Consider the following 16,877-nt stretch of genomic DNA (forward strand, 5'->3'; position numbering starts at 1 on the left):
TTTAACAAATCTATCGTTTCATGAGAAAAAAAAGTAAGGAGTTATATTAATCTCAAAATCCGTTTTGGCCCCTTTTTAACATGGATTGAGAATTTCAAATTCCTTGTTACAAACTTTTAGGGGTTTTATTAAATTCTATGAAATTTTTTGTTGGTATACTTTAACATGCATTTAAAATGATTAAAATTATTTTAATATAATAAAATACGAAGCGTTTATGACGACATTTTGACCAAAAAAAAAATTTGACTTTATGGAGAGGTCTATGAGCAAAATGCAACTCTTACTATCTATTTGTACCACGTCACTAATAGAGATGAGACCCACATGCGTTGGCGGACCCTACTTCTATTAGGGAGATGGTACAAATAGATGGTAAACGTAGCATTACTCATCTATGAGTGTTTTCAACGGAGTACAATTTTCTCTCATCTTATTCCTATCCCGTTCCCTCTCCTCCTCTCACACTTTGCTTTTTATCTTATTATCTCTATAAAAAAATCAATATAAGATGTTGATGTGACTTAATCGTGACCGTTCAAGTATGAGATGAGGGAAAGAAATAGATTAGAAAGGGAGAGAATCCTCCTCCGTTTTCTACTAGTGTTTTTGAAAAATGTACTTTCAAATGTTTCACAATGTGCTTGTAATAAAAGCATTTTTAAGTAGAAGTGATTTCTAAAGAAACATTCTCAAAAGAGCTCAAATTTTCTCTGTTATTAGGGCACTACTACTTCGACTAGGAATCTTCTCTTCTTTTTTCTTCTATATCAAGGAAACCGTAACAAAGAAAAATATTTGGACCAGCAACCAATTCTTTTATTTATCTATGCATCCGAGATTCTGCATTTGGGTTTAGAGTTTCTCCCCTCCCAACATTTGTTCATGTTTCAATAGGAACAAAACACTCTTCAACAAGTCCATTTCGTGTGACCCCTATCGACACACCCTCGTAAAAACGCCGGCATTTAGGTCTTTTGAATACACATATCATACTGCACTCTTATTCTGGTTGCATAGCTTAGAAAAGCTTACAATGTAAAAACAACAGTTTTCCGGCACACTGCAGAAGGGCACGCCTGGGCTGGTTAGAAAGACGAGCATTCTACAAGGTAGGAGGGATCCATATGTAGCCATGTGTTTGTACGTAACCAACTTTTTCTAGCAGTGCATCTGCTTCTGCAGGACCCCGACTGCCTGGTTGGTATGGAAGCGGCTTTACCTCACCATTGTCAATCCTGTGCAGAAGAGGGGTGAAGATTTCCCACGCCGCCTGATCATTGATTGACACAATGAATCAGTCAATTGGGAAAATGGCAGCATGCCAAGAAAATAAGTGTACGATGTTGTAACCGGAAAAGAAAAAGTGTATGATATTACCTTCAACTCGTCTCTTCGCACAAAATGTTGTTGATCGCCTCTTATTCTGTCAAAACAAATAACAATTGTCATGATTGATTAATCTTATGGCGTTGTCCTTCAAGTTGAGAGGAAGAATTAGACGTTCATAAGCATAAAAGATTCTGAAAATAGAAAGGTGGGTGCCTTACGTGTCAAGAATTAGACGTTCATAAGCCTCCGGGATAGTTACCCCTTGATAACGTTGCCCGTATGACAAGTCTAATTCACTTTGGACAGTTGACATCTCAAGTCCAGGCTGCTTCACCTGCATAACAGACATTGAGCTGGTAAGTGAACATGCTCAAGGCAACGGACTCTCCTAGCATTTCTCTGCGTAATGAATGTGACACATAAAGCGTGGGTTCCTATTTACTTGGATTGAGGACCTTACGAAGTATTCTAACCTTTTGCTAAAGTGAATTGGTAATTTGACAAGAAACTAAAGCACTATATGAAAGCTTTGCCCGATGATAACGCACATGAAATCTGAAGATATCAGCTCAAACATACTGTCATTTGATTTGACAGTGAACGTATTACCGTAAGTTTCATGTACATGGCTTCTGAAGGCTGCAAGCGTATTACAAACTCATTCCTCCCTTGCTTCTTACCTAAAAAAGAATGAGATAACGGTGAACAAAATATGGAATATAAAAACAACCAACAAGAAGATAGCGAATTAAAACATATTGAGACAATGAGCCAACGTGCTTATCAACTATCATTATCTTTTACAGGAAATGATTCATAGCAGGAAACCATGAATTTCCCTTTTGGTGCTAGAATTTGAAGTAAAGGAGAACAAATTGGCAAAACATGATATATAATTAACGGAGCAATATGTTGAAATTAAGCCCTTCAGAATTATAAAGGTCCGTGCCTTACATTTGAATATGTCACCAGGAACATCCTTAAATTGAACTCTTATTTCTGCCTTTCTTGAATTCAATGCTTTCCCGGCCTTTAGTATAAAAGGAACACCTGAAGGAAATCACATTGATGGTAAGTTCAGTGCATAATATAAATTCATATAAAAAGCAAACCATTATATTTTAGTTGAACCTCCAAGACAATAGTACTTCCCAAATGCGAGGCTCAAAAATTAGTTCAAATAAAATGTAAATGAATTGTGAAAGTTACCGTACCTTCCCATCTTTCGTTGTGGATTCGCAGAATCACGGTTGAAAAGGTTGGAGTGTTTGAGTGGTCAGGAACAGTTGGATCGTCTGTGTAGCCATCATATTGTCCAAGAACAACTTCATCATCCTTAATTGGCATCACTGATTGAAGAACCTAAATTTACATCCATTAATCATCAACTGATATAAAAAGGCATTCTGGAACTAAGAGAACATATAATGAAAGAACATTTCATATCTCCTATGGGGACACGTTTCAAATTGGTTGTTTACTTCTGATAACTATAGAGAGTGTATCATCATAATGAATCGGGGATGCACACACCTTTACTTTCTCGTCCCGTATGTGCTCAGGTTTTAGGGAAATAGGTTTTTCCATGGCAACCAAGCATAGAACCTGCAAAATAACACGATTGAATAAATCAGGTGAAAGTTTTAATGCCTTTATCCCGGTATGAAGGTTCACCGGGAGGGAAGGTAAGAAGAAAATTCTGATGCATAAAGGTCTCACCTGCAAGAGATGATTTTGAATAATATCGCGGATAATTCTGCCCAAAAATGAAAATTGATTAATCAATGCATCCAATTATATTTCCAGATACAAATAGCAACATATGATCTCAAAACAATGTAGTTAATAAAATAATTCCCTACAGACAGCAGTGAATATGGATCCTATTAACAAAAAATACAAAGTACTAGTTAAAGAACAAATTGGGGCAATAGAACTGGGGAAGCATACCCATATTCATCAAAGTATCCACCTCGACCTTCAGTTCCAAAATCCTCCCTAAACACAATCTGCCAAATAAACATAATTAAAAGAGAAAAGACGGGGATGAAATTTACTGCATGTTAAACGTCTTGGGGTGCCACGTGTACTGTATATTGTCAATGTCATAATGACATTCAATCATCAGTACTGACTACTGAGGCAAGGATTCTCACCTGTACATTCTCAATGTTGTCTCGGTTCCAAAGGGGCAAAAAGAATCGATTTGCAAAACGAAGTACTAACTGCAAATTTACATACAAATAAAAATATAAGCATATTTCATTAATATTAATAACCAGAAACGTCTAAGCAAGTGTATGCAGACATTATAATATTACCAGATTCTGCACCAACTCCTTCCCCAAATAATGATCGATACGGTAAATTTGTGATTCCTCGAACAACTCCCCGATCTGGTTACTGAGTTGTTCTGCAGAGTCCAAATCCTTGCCAAAAGGCTTCTCAACAACAATACGAGTCCATCCACCAAGATCAGCTGATATGATCATAATCAGACAATTGTAAATATTAATATCGACCTGTCATTTAACTTCACTCTGGAACCATTTAATGCCAACATGTATGACTGCTTAGAAAGAATAGCTAATTGAAATTATCCGGGTTGATACAGCGTTGGTGAAAAACTAAATAGAATTGGTAAAAGCTTACATCTATTCATGCAATAATGCCTGATCATCCTGCAGACAGAGGGGTATACTGATGGAGGAAGTGCAAGATAAAAGAGCCTGCGGGATGATCCTTCCGCACTATTCTTTGAGATTTCATTATCTGAAATTTCCTTATCAAGCAGGCGAAATCCTTCCTCACCATCGTAAGAACCACTTACGTATTTGATCTACAAAAGAAAATTATTATGCAATTCAATATCTTTACAGAATGATATTATATGAATGGAGCTGTACAAAAATGTTGCATAAGGCACTGACCAGTTGCAAAAAATTGGTTACATCCTCCACGTCATTGGGCGAAGCTCCTTTGTCACTGACAAGATACCTGCAGAGCAGTCCAGAAAAGATGAGGAAAAGAATTGAACCTAGCATTAGTTTAAGTGAGCTAAACGAAATGTACAGTTATGAACTGTTGTAGAAACTTAACCATTTCCACTCATACGAATGAAAATGGAATTGCGAAAGAGATCAGAGAAAAGAAAGCTCACCCACGTATGCGGTTTCTTAGCTCATCATCAGAAATCTTAGTTCTTGCATATCCAAAAATGTGAACTTCTTCTGGTAGCAGAAATCCCTAGACAACAACACACCCAATAGTTATGTCATGCTCGCATTGCATTGTTCCACAGCATACTCTACCGACTTTTTTTCCATCAAATTTTAAGTGCAATTACACTTGGATACAGTAACCAGAGAGAGTATTGGAAGTGTTGCGATTCACATAAGTTCACGATCGATAGTATTTAAGCATGCAACTACAAAAAACGTAATATATACCTGCCGATAAAGGTTGAAGAGTGCCGGAAAAGTCTTCTTCTTGGCAAGATCACCAGAAGCGCCAAGCACGATAATCGAGAGAGACCCATTTTCAAGCACATTATCAATGTCTCTAACGGGTTCGACTCGGAAGCTGTCTCTTTTCTCCATGTGCCATGATCCCGATGCCATTTCTCAAGCTGTATAAGCAGCTCAAAAGCTATTTCTCAAAAACAAATAAAAAGCTCAAATCTTTTAGTTCGATTGGATCAATGGCAGCTTGAAGCATAAGTCAATGAGGCAAATCACTGTTCCGGAATCAAAACGAGATTCGCATATATTCGCAATAATACAGCATTTGAATATTAAGCACATTCCACTGGAGCGACTAATCTCCACTAACTGCGATTAACTGTAATTAATTAAGAAAAATTATCCATTTTTTCGGCCCCCAAAACATTAATTTAAAAAAACTAGATCTAAAAATTCACATTTCAAACAACGAGCTTGTAAGAACCGAATTGCATGCTAGAAAATGAAGCTGAAAAATCAAAAACAAAATATTAAAATTTTGAAGGGAAAAAAAAATTGATCTGAGCTATCGGAAAGCGATCAAATTTACTTAAGAGCTTACAAATTCAGCAAATTAAGTAAGAAAATAAGAGATTACGAACCTGTTTATTGAGCAAAGGCAGATCGAATTCGCAGAAATTGAGATTTTGAGATGCAGTGAGAGAGAGAGAGTGTGGGAAGTAGGAGGGAGTCAGAAGTGGGTGTTGAATAGCAAGTGGAAAGTGACCGAGGAGGAGGTTGGTGGTTGGTGGCGTTTCGTTTTTAAATTATTTCTTTCTTCTGCTTCTCTCTTTTTCTCTAATTTTAACAAAAAATTTTCGTTACTATTTATTTTAAAAAAAAAACTATATTTTTATATTAAAAAAATTTATTCTGATATCATTCATTTTATTCTATATTTTGTACTTATCGTTAAAACTCAAAGTTTTCAAGTCATTTTCATTAGTTTTCTATTTTTATTTCATTCCATGTCACCTCACTTTCTGTATTAGAGATGAGGATCATATCCATCGTATATCGTGCAATTTTTTCTTAGGTATTGTTTGTGTGTAATTGTAAATAATTTTTTTTTTTAAAAATAAGTTATGACCGTACGATTCGCAATGAACAAATAAGATGTAAGAATCCCTATAATCCTCACAAATTAGATCCGAATGGGAGCCAAATCCCTATCTCTGCGTGTTTCTATTTTTGTCATTGTGGCTTAATAAATTATGGGGCGGTAAGTAACACATGGACGTTTAGGCAAATATAAATGAGAAATTGCGAGGACGTTTAAAATAGTCAAGAAATTGTTATTTTTGTTAACATTTGAAAAATAAAGATCAATAAGAAAGGAAATGAAATGCAGACTTTACTTTATATCGGCAAGATATAAGAAAGTCAATAAGTATCAACGATATTTATCGATTTTGCTATAGAAATTTCCCATTATTGCTTGCATATTTTAAATTGAACGTCTTTTGATAAATTTTGCTCTAATTTTAACCACATTTGGATGAGCTGAATTGCAAATTTTCATAATTTTCATTGAAAGCAACCGATATCAATTTATCTATTATTATTTCTATAAATTTACATATAGATATTTTAAGCACTGATTATGATAGAAGAAACAGACGAGTTACTCAATACATTAGGATTATTAGTGATGAAAAATAAAACAAATCGAATAAGTGATATTAAAATTTGAGACCTTGAAGTATTTGTATTGTACCTTTGTATCTCCTTACAAAGAATACTATTTTTCAGTTTCTCAAAACGTTTTGTTACATCGATCATGCATATTATAGCACATAAATTAATAATCTTCTTATTAAAAAAAATGATATAAATTAAACTTTGTAAAATAGTGACGATGATTATTTTTAATCATATGATAAAACAATGATACGAATTATCCAATTACATATGAAGAACTCTAGAGGCAAAAAAGGGCATGAATCGTAAGAAATGTCAGGTGACTATTAAGTGCTCGTTTGAAAATATTTTTAAAATGACTAAAAGCGTTAAATATAAGAAATGATGGAATGACGTGTTACATGGGTATCAAAGAAGCCTCCGTCCCACAATTCATATGTTTACCGCCCCCGCCATTTCTCCACTCTTCTCCACACTGTCACTCGCGCCTTTTTCTTTCAGACACAATTGCTCAAACTAAACCTCCGCTATCTTTCGCCGGGGCCGCGCATCTTATCCCCGCCGTTTCTCTGAATTCCGACCTATCTCCGCCTCTAATTTCGCCACCAGCGCCGCCTGGGGTCGTCACTCTCCGTCGAACTTCCAATTTTGCACGCGTGGAATTAGGGTTAGGGTTTTTGAATTTTTTTCGAAATTCTCCGCGATGGGGAAAAACAAGGTTACGGACGAACTGCTGTCCACCGTCCGATCAATCGTCGACTCGGGATACTCCGACATGGACATTATCAGAGCCCTCCACATGGCCAACAACGACGTCACCGCCGCAATCAACATAATCTTTGACACGCCCAGTTTCAAATTGAAGGAAACACCACCGGCTTCTCGGAAGAATCCCCAAATTTTGAGCTCCGAGGTCGTAAATTTGAAGCAAAATGGGGGTCAGAAAAGTAATTGCACTTTGGGTACCGAAGGAAATGGGAGTAGTTGCCCCAGTAATTCAGGGGACGACGTGGTTGAAGAAGTCGCGGTTGCACAGAGCGAGAGCTCGGCTGGGAGCGAGTGGTGGTTTGTGGGCAGCAGTGAAGTTTCGGGGTTATCAACGTGTAAAGGTAGGAGGCTTAGCCCTGGAGACGAAGTGGAATTTACTTTTCCAACAAAGAGCAGTTCAACATCTCCATCACCCGGCAAGGTTTTTGGGAGGGGACGGCAGGCAGCTGCTTGTTCGGAGATTGTGAGGTTTTCAACGAAAGATTCAGGAGAGGTATTCCTTTTTGAGAATTAGAAATGTGGTTTAATTGGTTGGTTATTTGGATTTTGAATTATTGTGTTTGGATCAATGGTTTTTTTTTTTGGCAGATTGGTAGAATTCCGAAGGAATGGGCTCGGTGTTTATTGCCACTTGTGAGGGATAAGAAGGTTAGAATTGAGGGGCATTGCAAATCTGCTCCTGATGTGTTGAGCATTATGGACACCATTCTTTTGTCAATAAGGTATACTCTTCGGGAAGACCAATACTTTCGATAATTTGTTAATGACTGTTCTGAAGTATAGTCTGCATGATTTTGTATTGATTAAATAATGCATATGGTTGATAAATTTGTTTCTTGGTTCTTGTTTTTTGTTTTTTAATGGGGCGGTTCAGTGTGTATATCAATAGTTCAATGTTCCTTAAGCAAAACAAGACCTCACTTAAGGCAGCCAATAATTCCACTGACGAAACAGTGGTTCACCCTCTTCCAACATTGTTCCGGTTGCTAGGACTGACTCCTTTCAAGAAGGTGATCAATTTTTGTAAATGACATATGGACACTTTTTTATGGAAGTTAAGTATTTGGCCTTGCTTTCAACTTGTTTCTTTTGGATCAGAGGTGGTGATGTTGTTGTTCCTTTATTTGTTTTTAATAGGCAGAATTTACTCCGAGTGACTTGTACACGAGAAAGCGCCCTTTGGACCCAAAGGTATTGAAATGGTAATGCTTTTTCCTCCAATTACTTTCTTGGGATTTCAGTGGGTAATTTTTGCCTGAACAGGATAGCTTTGGACTTTGTGCCCCAGTATTACGTGCCAATAAGCCTAAAATCCCTGGTCAAAATGGAGATGAAGTTGAAAATGAGGAGTCTATTTCAGATGCTGATCTTGAAAACATTGTTGGTATTGGTGACAGCTCTGAGCTAGAGGTATTAGACGCTGATCTTGTACATATATGGAGCTTGCTCCTGCATGTACCTGAAAATTCACCAAGGAAGTATTTTATTTCAGGAAATGGATCCCCCAGGTACACTTCAGTGTGAACTTCGGCCGTACCAAAAGCAGGCTCTTCATTGGATGATCCAACTGGAAAAGGGACACTGCATGGATAAGGGAGCAATGACTCTTCACCCTTGTTGGGAGGCATATCGTCTTGCAGACAAGTATGCTGGTTTGTTAATCTTGTATTATCCTACTTTATGATTTGATATTCATAGGGCCCTTTGCATATAGGAGGGACCGTGTTATCTATTTGAATGCATTTTCTGGTGATGCAACAACAGAATTTCCAAGCGCACTTCAAATGGCCAGAGGAGGAGTAAGTCTTAAGTTGGCTCCACCCTTGATTATATACATTTTTTTCAAACATTATTATCAAGTTTGTTGATTGTGTTGCCTTTACCATTTGAAGATTCTGGCTGATGCTATGGGCTTGGGGAAGACCATTATGACGATATCGCTCCTTCTTACTCATTCAGGACATGGATTATCAGTTAGTTACCCTACAAGCCAGTCTTCCAGTGAAGATATTGAAGTCCCCGACATTGCAGACCACTCATCAGACCTACCAAAGAAGGTCCCAAAATTTTCAGGATTTGATAAGTTGTTGAAGCAAAAAAACACGGTTGAGGATGGTGGTTGTTTGATTATATGTCCTATGACTCTTCTAGGCCAGTGGAAGGTAGATATTGTCATTTTGAAGAACATTTTTGTAGTTCTACTTACTTGCACGAATACCAGTGCACAGTGATAAATCTTCTATATTCAAGAGTTATCTAAATATTTGTCTGTATTGTCAGGCAGAGATCGAAACTCATGCTAAACCTGGGTCTCTATCGGTATATGTTCATTATGGACAAAGTAGACCGAAGGATGCAAAATTTTTAGTTCAAAGTGATGTCGTAATCACTACATATGGAGTGTTAGCCTCTGAATATTCTGCTGAGGTATCCAAACAACTCCTACCTGTATATCATGCAGATTTTTGAGTATCGCACATCTCAACAGAAAATGAATTTCTGCATCTTTTCTTTTCTTTTTAACTTTACCCCACTTTCTCCTTCCATCTAGAATCCAAAGGAAAATGGGGGACTTTACTCGGTTAGTTGGTTTAGAGTGGTTCTTGATGAGGCGCATACCATAAAATCCTCAAAAAGCCAAATTTCCATTGCTGCTGCTGCTTTAGTTGCTGGTCGGCGATGGTGTCTTACTGGCACACCCATACAGGTAAAGTACTTTTGCAGAAATTTGTTTAAAGAGGAGGCCATAAATATTTTATGTTTCTAACTTTAAGCAAAGGGAGAATCTCTCCAAACATTCTCAATATTCTTGGTTGGAGGTCATTTAGTTCCTTGATAGACTTGTAATACCCTGATCCTTGAATCCATTTTATCTGTATTGGGATGAATGTTTTGTTCTTATAAGATTTGGAGAATTTATTAATTTTAAGAGGTTAATTTTGTGTTATATATCCTGACATTTTTTTTCCCCATAGAACAACCTGGAGGACGTTTACAGTCTTCTCCGGTTTTTGAGGGTAGAACCTTGGGGAAACTGGGCATGGTATGTTCTACTTTACGGTCTTGTCCGGTCTTTTTTTTCACCTTTCACGGTAATATGTTTCTGAGTTTACTCTCTTTTTTAATTCAGGTGGAATAAACTCATACAAAAACCTTTTGAGGAGGGTGATGAGAGAGGATTAAAGTTGGTTCAGTCTATCTTAAAGCCAATCATGTTAAGGAGAACAAAGTTTAGCACAGACCGTGAAGGCAGGTGAGTAACTAGCTCAGGACGCATCATTCTTTTCAGTTTTTTTCTTTTCCTTTCTATTTTGGCTCTTAAGGTTTACTGTTTGTTCCAGGCCAATTTTAGTTCTTCCTCCAGCTGATATTCAGGTGATTTACTGTGAACTCACAGAAGCTGAAAAAGACTTCTACGAGGCCCTCTTTAAAAGATCAAAGGTATATATTCTGATTTACCTGATTGCATTTTGTGTATTGTATTGGTTTGTTGTATCTTTGGTGCATTATAATTAATAATTCTCTCTTTATTTTCAGGTGAAGTTTGATCAATTTGTTGAGCAAGGACGGGTTCTTCATAATTATGCATCCATATTGGAGTTGCTTTTACGCCTTCGCCAGTGTTGTGATCATCCATTTCTTGTGATGAGGTGTGTGTTTTTAACCCCTCTTTTCTCCAGATGTAGCCTTAGGAGCTTTATGATGCATATATGATGACTTGTGCTTTGAATAGGCAATCATTCTTTCTATGCCTTCATAATTTTTTTTCCTTCTGGACTTGCTAGATAATATTTTAAATTTATAAAAATGTATACTGGAGAATGTCTCTTTAAGTTTTTACAACTTAGCTTTAAGTTTGTTTGATTTGTTCAGCCGAGGTGATACACAAGACTTTTCTGATCTGGATAAGCTAGCTAGACGTTTCCTTAAAGGAAAACAGAATTCTGTGGAAGGGGAAGCCAAAGATCTGCCTTCACGTGCTTATGTTCAAGAAGTTGTAGAAGAAATACGTAAGGGGGAACAGGGAGAGTGTCCAATATGTCTTGAAGCCTTTGAAGATGCAGTGTTAACACCTTGTGCTCACCGCTTATGCCGTGAATGTCTCTTGGCAAGTTGGCGGAACTCAAGTTCTGGTCTCTGTCCTGTTTGTAGGTATTTAAGTAATGCTTTATGTTTCAAATAGGATTTTTATTTTTATTTAATTTATGGGCAAAGGTTCAATTTCTGTTCTTGAAGTTCTTGTAGTGAATTTTCCTATTATGTTCTTAAGGTTTAACGGTTTGTTTTTTGCAGGAAGACCATCAGTAAGCAAGATCTTATTACAGCACCCACTGAGAGTCGGTTTCAGGTTGATGTTGAGAAAAACTGGGTGGAATCATCCAAAGTTGTCATTCTTTTGCGTGAACTTGAATCTCTTCGCTCATCAGGCACAAAAAGCATTGTCTTCAGCCAGTGGACGGCTTTTCTGGACCTCTTGCAGGTCCCTCTTTCTAGGTAAAAATTACCATATGAATAAAATATTTAAAGAAAGTGCCTATGGTGTAATGAAGCAAGAAACATAACTCTACTCTTTTGATCACCTGCTGTTTGTGAGTTATAGTATCTTGGTACTTTTTTGCTCGAGAGTTATGATTAATTTCTTTTCCATTTTTTGACCAGGAGTAACATTCCATTTCTTCGCCTTGATGGGACCCTGAATCAACAGCAGCGTGAGAAAGTGTTAAAACAGTTTTCAGAAGATAGTGACATCCAGGTTGTGACTCCTGACACATCGTCGTATTCTATCTCGTGCTGTTTTTGAACGAGGGATGTGGTTTTTCATTCTACTTGACAGTTTAGGTGTAACCATTGGAGCTTGGTTGTTGCATCAGGTGTTGCTAATGTCACTGAAGGCTGGAGGAGTTGGAATAAATCTGACAGCAGCATCAAATGCTTTTGTCTTGGTATGCACAGATTTGAGATTTTTAAGATAAAATTGTGATTCGGTGTCGTTTTTTTTTTTTTTATTATATATAATAGCAGAAAGCTTTAAGTTTATGGTAAATTTGGTTGGTTTTTTGAGTCACACGAGTCATGTTTGCAGGATCCATGGTGGAATCCAGCAGTCGAGGAACAAGCTGTCATGCGTATTCATCGCATTGGACAAACAAAGAGGGTGATGATCAAGCGGTTTATCATGAAGGTACTCTTGTTATTTTGTACTGGGGACTAATGAGTGTCTTCCAAAGGCATCATCACCAATGAATGTAACAGTTTTCCCCCCTGATTGGTCTAGTAATTCTCGGATGTTATTGGATGGCAGGGAACGGTTGAGGAACGAATGGAAGCAGTGCAAGCACGTAAACAGCGACTGATTTCAGGAGCCTTGACGGACCAAGAAGTTCGAACAGCTCGCATAGAGGAACTAAAGATGCTTTTTACTTGAAAGCATCTGATAAAATTATCAACAGGTTCATTTATGTCACTTATTAGAATTGGTTTGAGCATCAAGAGCTCGTACGGCGGTGTCTAAACCGAGAAAGTTGAGATCCTTGTTCTGAGGTTGCAGGACTTCAAGGAAGATCGGTTGAGGACATTTGTATTGTATTTAAGCTTACAAGGTTGAGGCAATACGGGGTTGTTATTTGTGGTATCCATTTTCCATCCGGCGCTCTCACCGGAAAGGATTTGGCACATCCAAATGTAATTTTGGTATTGTTACATCCAAACATGATGCTAAAATTCATGCATTGTTTTGTTCTAGAAAATACAAATTATCTTAGCAAAGAACAAAAGTATCTCTTGAAACTCCTAACAATCTTAGAGATAACAAGTTGCGCCCGAAGATTCACAGAACATGTGATGATTAACAGGGTGCACCTGCGAAGTTACTAACGCGATTCATGTCACATTTTCAGCCACTTCGGCTTAGCAGGTTTCTTCCCCTCGGGCTTCTTCTCTTGGACAACAGGGGGCGGTGCCTCCGATGTTGTTTCTGGTGCAGACTGAACAGGCGGCTCTACATGCTTCTTGATGAGTTCCAAACCTTTCAAAGACATGACCCCTTCCTGAAGAAAGGGACCTGACACCGCATCTGCAGCATCATCCGCTGGACATGAAATAGGAATACTTAATCACTTAGCATCAAACGTTGTTATTTACAATCCAAAGAAACGTATCATAGAAAACGTGCCAACCTTTCGGTGTGTCATATGAAAAGTACACAATTGCACCGGGAACAAATCCAGCAGTGTGAAAATCCTGTGACGTGTCTTTTATCTGCTTCTTCGGAGGAGTGGTATCTGCACAAGTAAATGTTAGACTCTACTCCGAAATCAAAATTGGAAAACGCAATATTTTGACTCGTATTTGCATACATATATAGAATGGTAATTCTGGTCGAGCAACCACTTTGACGAGGAGATCAACCAAGCTCTGAACTGTTTCTGATGGATTAAAAGTGGCCTCCAATGTGTGATTATCAGGAAATCGAACCCTAATCACCGTCTGCATACATGAGCACAAGAACTTAATAAATGGGCAAAAGCAACTATACGACTAATTAAAATCAAACCCTGATCACGGTCTCTATCTGATGATAATGGAAGGAGATGATAATATACAAATAACAACTACAACCAATCACTACAACAAGGAAAAGAAAGTCAGAAAAAGGGCCATAGCAACCACCTTTGTTATCCTTGACCTGCGGGCAGCCTTCTCTGCCTCTCTTAACTTTCGTGTTTTAAGAGTCTTATCTGTTTATATTGCATCGACAAAATATAGTCAGTATAAATACAATGTGTACAAATACATGCGTGCGTGTTTTTTAGTTTGTGCGAATACAAGACGTGCTTCCCATTCATATATACTTGCTATAAGATTGACAAGCAGATTATGTAGCTTAAAAAGCATGCAAAAGGTTTTATATTTCCCCTACAATTACAGATGATACAGTTTCTGTCAATTACCTTCTTTTTTTGCATTCAAAACCCGATAATAATCTTCTGCAGTGAACTCATAGAAATCCTCTGTCTCCTCTGCAAAACAAAAAAAATGACACAAAGTAAAATTCTATCAGGCGTCTAAATGCACTTGCTTTGGAAAAAAGTATGGGGCATATTAGTTGAATTGCTTCATGCCAGTATTAGACTCTTCACTTTGTGAAGAAGAAGATGCTGATGTTGTTTCAAAAACGTGGATTTCTCTCCCGAACTTTTCTTTTGCTGCTGTGAGCTTGGCCTGAATTCACCCCAACAAATCAAAAAAGGAAAAAGTATATGTGATATAAGATATAGCAGGAACAATCTAATCTGGAATACAGAATGATCTCAATTCGAAAAGCGGTATTTCATATCCTCATCCATGACAAGAATAGCAATATTTTGCACCAACCTATTACTACAACATGTAATTTGGATATCGTAGTTACAATGCTACTAAACAACGAATTCATCGAAAGCACGAAGTAGAACCACGCAAAAAAACTTGCACGCAAAACAGTAAAACTGTTCTTAGAATCCAAAACTGCAAAATCTTCCACATTTTTGCTGCACATAAACTCAAGTTATCCTTTTTCAAGAAACTCAATCTCTTGATAAGAAGTAATTATTCCCACAAAACTGCAAAATCTTCCACATTTTTGCTCCACATAAACTCAAGTTATCCTTTTTCAAGAAATTCAATCGCTCGATAAGAAGTAATTATTCCCACAATTAGATAAGTTCTTAAAGATAATGCAAAATCCTGTGAATCTTTATCTAATTGTGGCACCAACCCACAACTTCGAAACAGCCAACAATCACTACAATTTAAACCCAAAAAAAATCCATTACACAGAAAACCCAGATCGACCCAGCAGCAAGAACAAACACCCAGAAACTGAAATCAAGAAAATACGAATGCGAGTGAGTGAAAGTTTGGGACTTTTTGGGTTAAAAAATAAAAACCTGAGCTTCTTCGGCCTCCATGGGATCAATGCTTCTGAACTTCCTTCTTTTCAAGGGTGTGTGAGAAGAAGCATCAACAATCATCAGCGAGACTCCGAGAAATCCCACACCAACAGAAAATGAATCAGAGGGATCCGATTAAGTTATACGATTCTATTCTTTTATTTGTATAGGGGATTCGCCGTTCGCTGCGTGAGTCGTATTTTATACGTATGGCATACTCTAATAGTCTTCATTTTTGCTTATAGTTATAAGTCAGATGTTTTAGGTTCGACTATCACAAATTTGAATCATATTATTATAGTTAACTTATTATAAGACTTAGTCTACTCGTTTACCCACTTAATGTATAATTTTATTTGTTCAAAAACAAAAACAAAAAAAACTTAGGAAAGAAAAAAATGAAGCATTAGTTCACTGAATTTTGATCCGAACTCAATTTAAATTCAATTAATTAATGGGAAATGGATCGTAATTTTCAATCTAACTATTCGAATAAGATCGAAATTTGATAATTTGATTATAAACGAATTCGAATAATAATCAAGGCTGATTCGATTCGATAATCCAATCTAACTTAATATAACATATTATATTATTTGATAATTTTGCACATGTGAAAGTTTTCCAAATTTTTACTGCAGTAATTTGAATTTACAATGCAACATTTTGTGGGCAAAACCCCCACATTGATATTGGGCTACAATTTGGGTGCCAACTGATTTGCATGTGGGCTTCAAAGAAGAAACTAAAAAAAGGGCGACCACGTAGGCTGTAGCTTGTGGATTGGACCAAAAAAACAAAAGGCTGTGGCCTCCTGTGGAGTGTGGACATAAAATGCATTTTGGAACAAATGCAGACGTAATCATACTGGTTAGAACATATACGCTTTTTTTATGCACCATGATATAGATTGAAACTCAAACTTCTTAGTCATTAGTGCTACGATTTAATAATATTCGTTATTAAAAGTATTATTCTTGAGTCAAAAGTTTCAGGTCTAACTCCATTGAAAACAAATTTGATCCCTTGATTTCACATCAAATTATGTTAGTGTTTGGCATAGTTTGAATTCCCTTCTCCTCTTTTTTTTTTTTGGTTATGCATAAAAAAAATATTATTATTAAGGGGAGTGGAAATGTTCCAAAATATTACAATAATTTTAGAGAAGGGAAGTTTTGAATCCATAAAACATGGGTGGAAACCCAAAACCCTAACCACTATAATTTAGGGAAGAGAGAGTTTTGAATCTAAAACGCATTCCCTATCCCCTAAGATATTGGACTACATACTGAATTCCCCACTCCTAATATCCTATATCAAAATAATACAAAGTTTCAACCACGAGATGGTGGCCCAGTGGTAAATGACGGATTGCGAGACTTCCTTCAGACTAAAAATTGGAGGTCTCGGGTTCAAAATCCGTTGCTGGTGTGGATGTCAGACTTGTGGCTAGGAGAAGGCTGAAATGCCTCTGCGAGTCTTCCCAACCCTCGAAACTTAAAAAGGTGAATAATCGTGGTTTACCGCCAATTATCCTTCTTTTTAAAGAAAGAAAAAAATACAAAGGCTCTTGAAAATTGCTTTTATACAAAGCCAATTTGCCTTTGCTGGTGGGCTTTGGGATGAATGTGATAAAGATTGTATTTTAGCCGCACAAGCATGTTCAAATTTGGGTGGCCTGCTTTAGGCATCATCATTTTGCTGG

At 37.2% G+C, this 16,877-nt stretch overlaps 3 protein-coding genes across 5 annotated transcripts; 1 reads left to right on the forward strand and 2 right to left on the reverse strand.

Moving 5' to 3' along the window:
* Window positions 1-797: 797 nt before the first annotated feature.
* On the reverse strand, window positions 798-5,633 carry LOC137749321 (glucose-6-phosphate 1-dehydrogenase 6, cytoplasmic). 2 transcript variants are annotated; one of them, XM_068489413.2, is made up of 16 exons: window positions 5,435-5,633; window positions 4,782-4,980; window positions 4,493-4,578; window positions 4,263-4,329; window positions 3,985-4,171; window positions 3,654-3,811; window positions 3,489-3,557; window positions 3,283-3,341; window positions 3,052-3,088; window positions 2,866-2,937; window positions 2,547-2,694; window positions 2,287-2,382; window positions 1,942-2,012; window positions 1,551-1,666; window positions 1,381-1,426; window positions 798-1,273 (listed from the first exon to the last, which is right to left on the reverse strand). In XM_068489413.2, exons 2-16 carry the CDS (start codon window positions 4,950-4,952, stop codon window positions 1,106-1,108), a joined length of 1,551 nt encoding a protein of 516 aa, XP_068345514.2. In that variant the 5' UTR covers window positions 4,953-4,980; window positions 5,435-5,633; the 3' UTR covers window positions 798-1,105. The 2 variants fall into 2 exon arrangements, with proteins under 2 accessions (XP_068345514.2, XP_068345516.2); XM_068489415.2 differs by having other exon boundaries at window positions 4,782-4,960; window positions 5,435-5,567.
* Window positions 5,634-6,897: 1,264 nt separating this feature from the next.
* Window positions 6,898-13,015, forward strand: RAD5 (DNA/RNA helicase protein). The gene is made up of 20 exons (XM_068489412.2): window positions 6,898-7,734; window positions 7,830-7,963; window positions 8,116-8,251; window positions 8,379-8,432; window positions 8,505-8,651; window positions 8,734-8,885; window positions 8,956-9,040; window positions 9,134-9,403; window positions 9,522-9,668; window positions 9,793-9,948; window positions 10,217-10,284; window positions 10,372-10,494; window positions 10,583-10,682; window positions 10,779-10,891; window positions 11,115-11,393; window positions 11,535-11,735; window positions 11,901-11,994; window positions 12,113-12,184; window positions 12,325-12,423; window positions 12,544-13,015. Exons 1-20 carry the CDS (start codon window positions 7,177-7,179, stop codon window positions 12,664-12,666), a joined length of 3,111 nt encoding a protein of 1,036 aa, XP_068345513.2. The 5' UTR covers window positions 6,898-7,176; the 3' UTR covers window positions 12,667-13,015.
* Window positions 12,843-15,363, reverse strand: LOC137749322 (plant UBX domain-containing protein 1). Of its 2 annotated transcripts, none has more exons than XM_068489417.2 (7): window positions 15,170-15,363; window positions 14,363-14,462; window positions 14,192-14,260; window positions 13,911-13,978; window positions 13,598-13,727; window positions 13,418-13,522; window positions 12,843-13,329 (listed from the first exon to the last, which is right to left on the reverse strand). In XM_068489417.2, the coding sequence occupies exons 1-7, from the start codon at window positions 15,251-15,253 to the stop codon at window positions 13,127-13,129; spliced, it is 759 nt and encodes a 252-aa protein (XP_068345518.2). In that variant the 5' UTR covers window positions 15,254-15,363; the 3' UTR covers window positions 12,843-13,126. The 2 variants fall into 2 exon arrangements, with proteins under 2 accessions (XP_068345518.2, XP_068345519.2); XM_068489418.2 differs by having other exon boundaries at window positions 14,381-14,462; window positions 15,170-15,351.
* Window positions 15,364-16,877: the final 1,514 nt, after the last annotated feature.

This window comes from Pyrus communis, chromosome 17 (genome assembly GCF_041283825.1).
Source record: "Pyrus communis isolate YQ-2024b chromosome 17, ASM4128382v1, whole genome shotgun sequence".
NCBI classification, from domain to species: domain Eukaryota; kingdom Viridiplantae; phylum Streptophyta; class Magnoliopsida; order Rosales; family Rosaceae; genus Pyrus; species Pyrus communis.

Excerpts from the sequence above, each read along its gene's own strand:
- LOC137749321 (XM_068489413.2), bottom strand. The coding sequence starts at position 4,952 with ATGGCATCGGGATCATGGCACATGGAGAAAAGAGACAGCTTCCGAGTC. Across the intron at positions 3,342-3,488 it reads ACAACATTGAGAATGTACAG|ATTGTGTTTAGGGAGGATTT; the intron begins GTGAGAATCCTT and ends TTTATTTGGCAG. Across the intron at positions 2,695-2,865 it reads TACGGGACGAGAAAGTAAAG|GTTCTTCAATCAGTGATGCC; the intron begins GTGTGTGCATCC and ends ATGTAAATTTAG.
- RAD5 (XM_068489412.2), top strand. The coding sequence starts at position 7,177 with ATGGGGAAAAACAAGGTTACGGACGAACTGCTGTCCACCGTCCGATCA. Across the intron at positions 8,886-8,955 it reads GCATATCGTCTTGCAGACAA|GAGGGACCGTGTTATCTATT; the intron begins GTATGCTGGTTT and ends CTTTGCATATAG. Across the intron at positions 10,683-10,778 it reads CCCTCTTTAAAAGATCAAAG|GTGAAGTTTGATCAATTTGT; the intron begins GTATATATTCTG and ends CTTTATTTTCAG.
- LOC137749322 (XM_068489417.2), bottom strand. The coding sequence starts at position 15,253 with ATGATTGTTGATGCTTCTTCTCACACACCCTTGAAAAGAAGGAAGTTC. Across the intron at positions 14,261-14,362 it reads AAGTGAAGAGTCTAATACTG|AGGAGACAGAGGATTTCTAT; the intron begins GCATGAAGCAAT and ends TTTGTTTTGCAG. Across the intron at positions 13,523-13,597 it reads AGAATTACCATTCTATATAT|ATACCACTCCTCCGAAGAAG; the intron begins GTATGCAAATAC and ends TTACTTGTGCAG.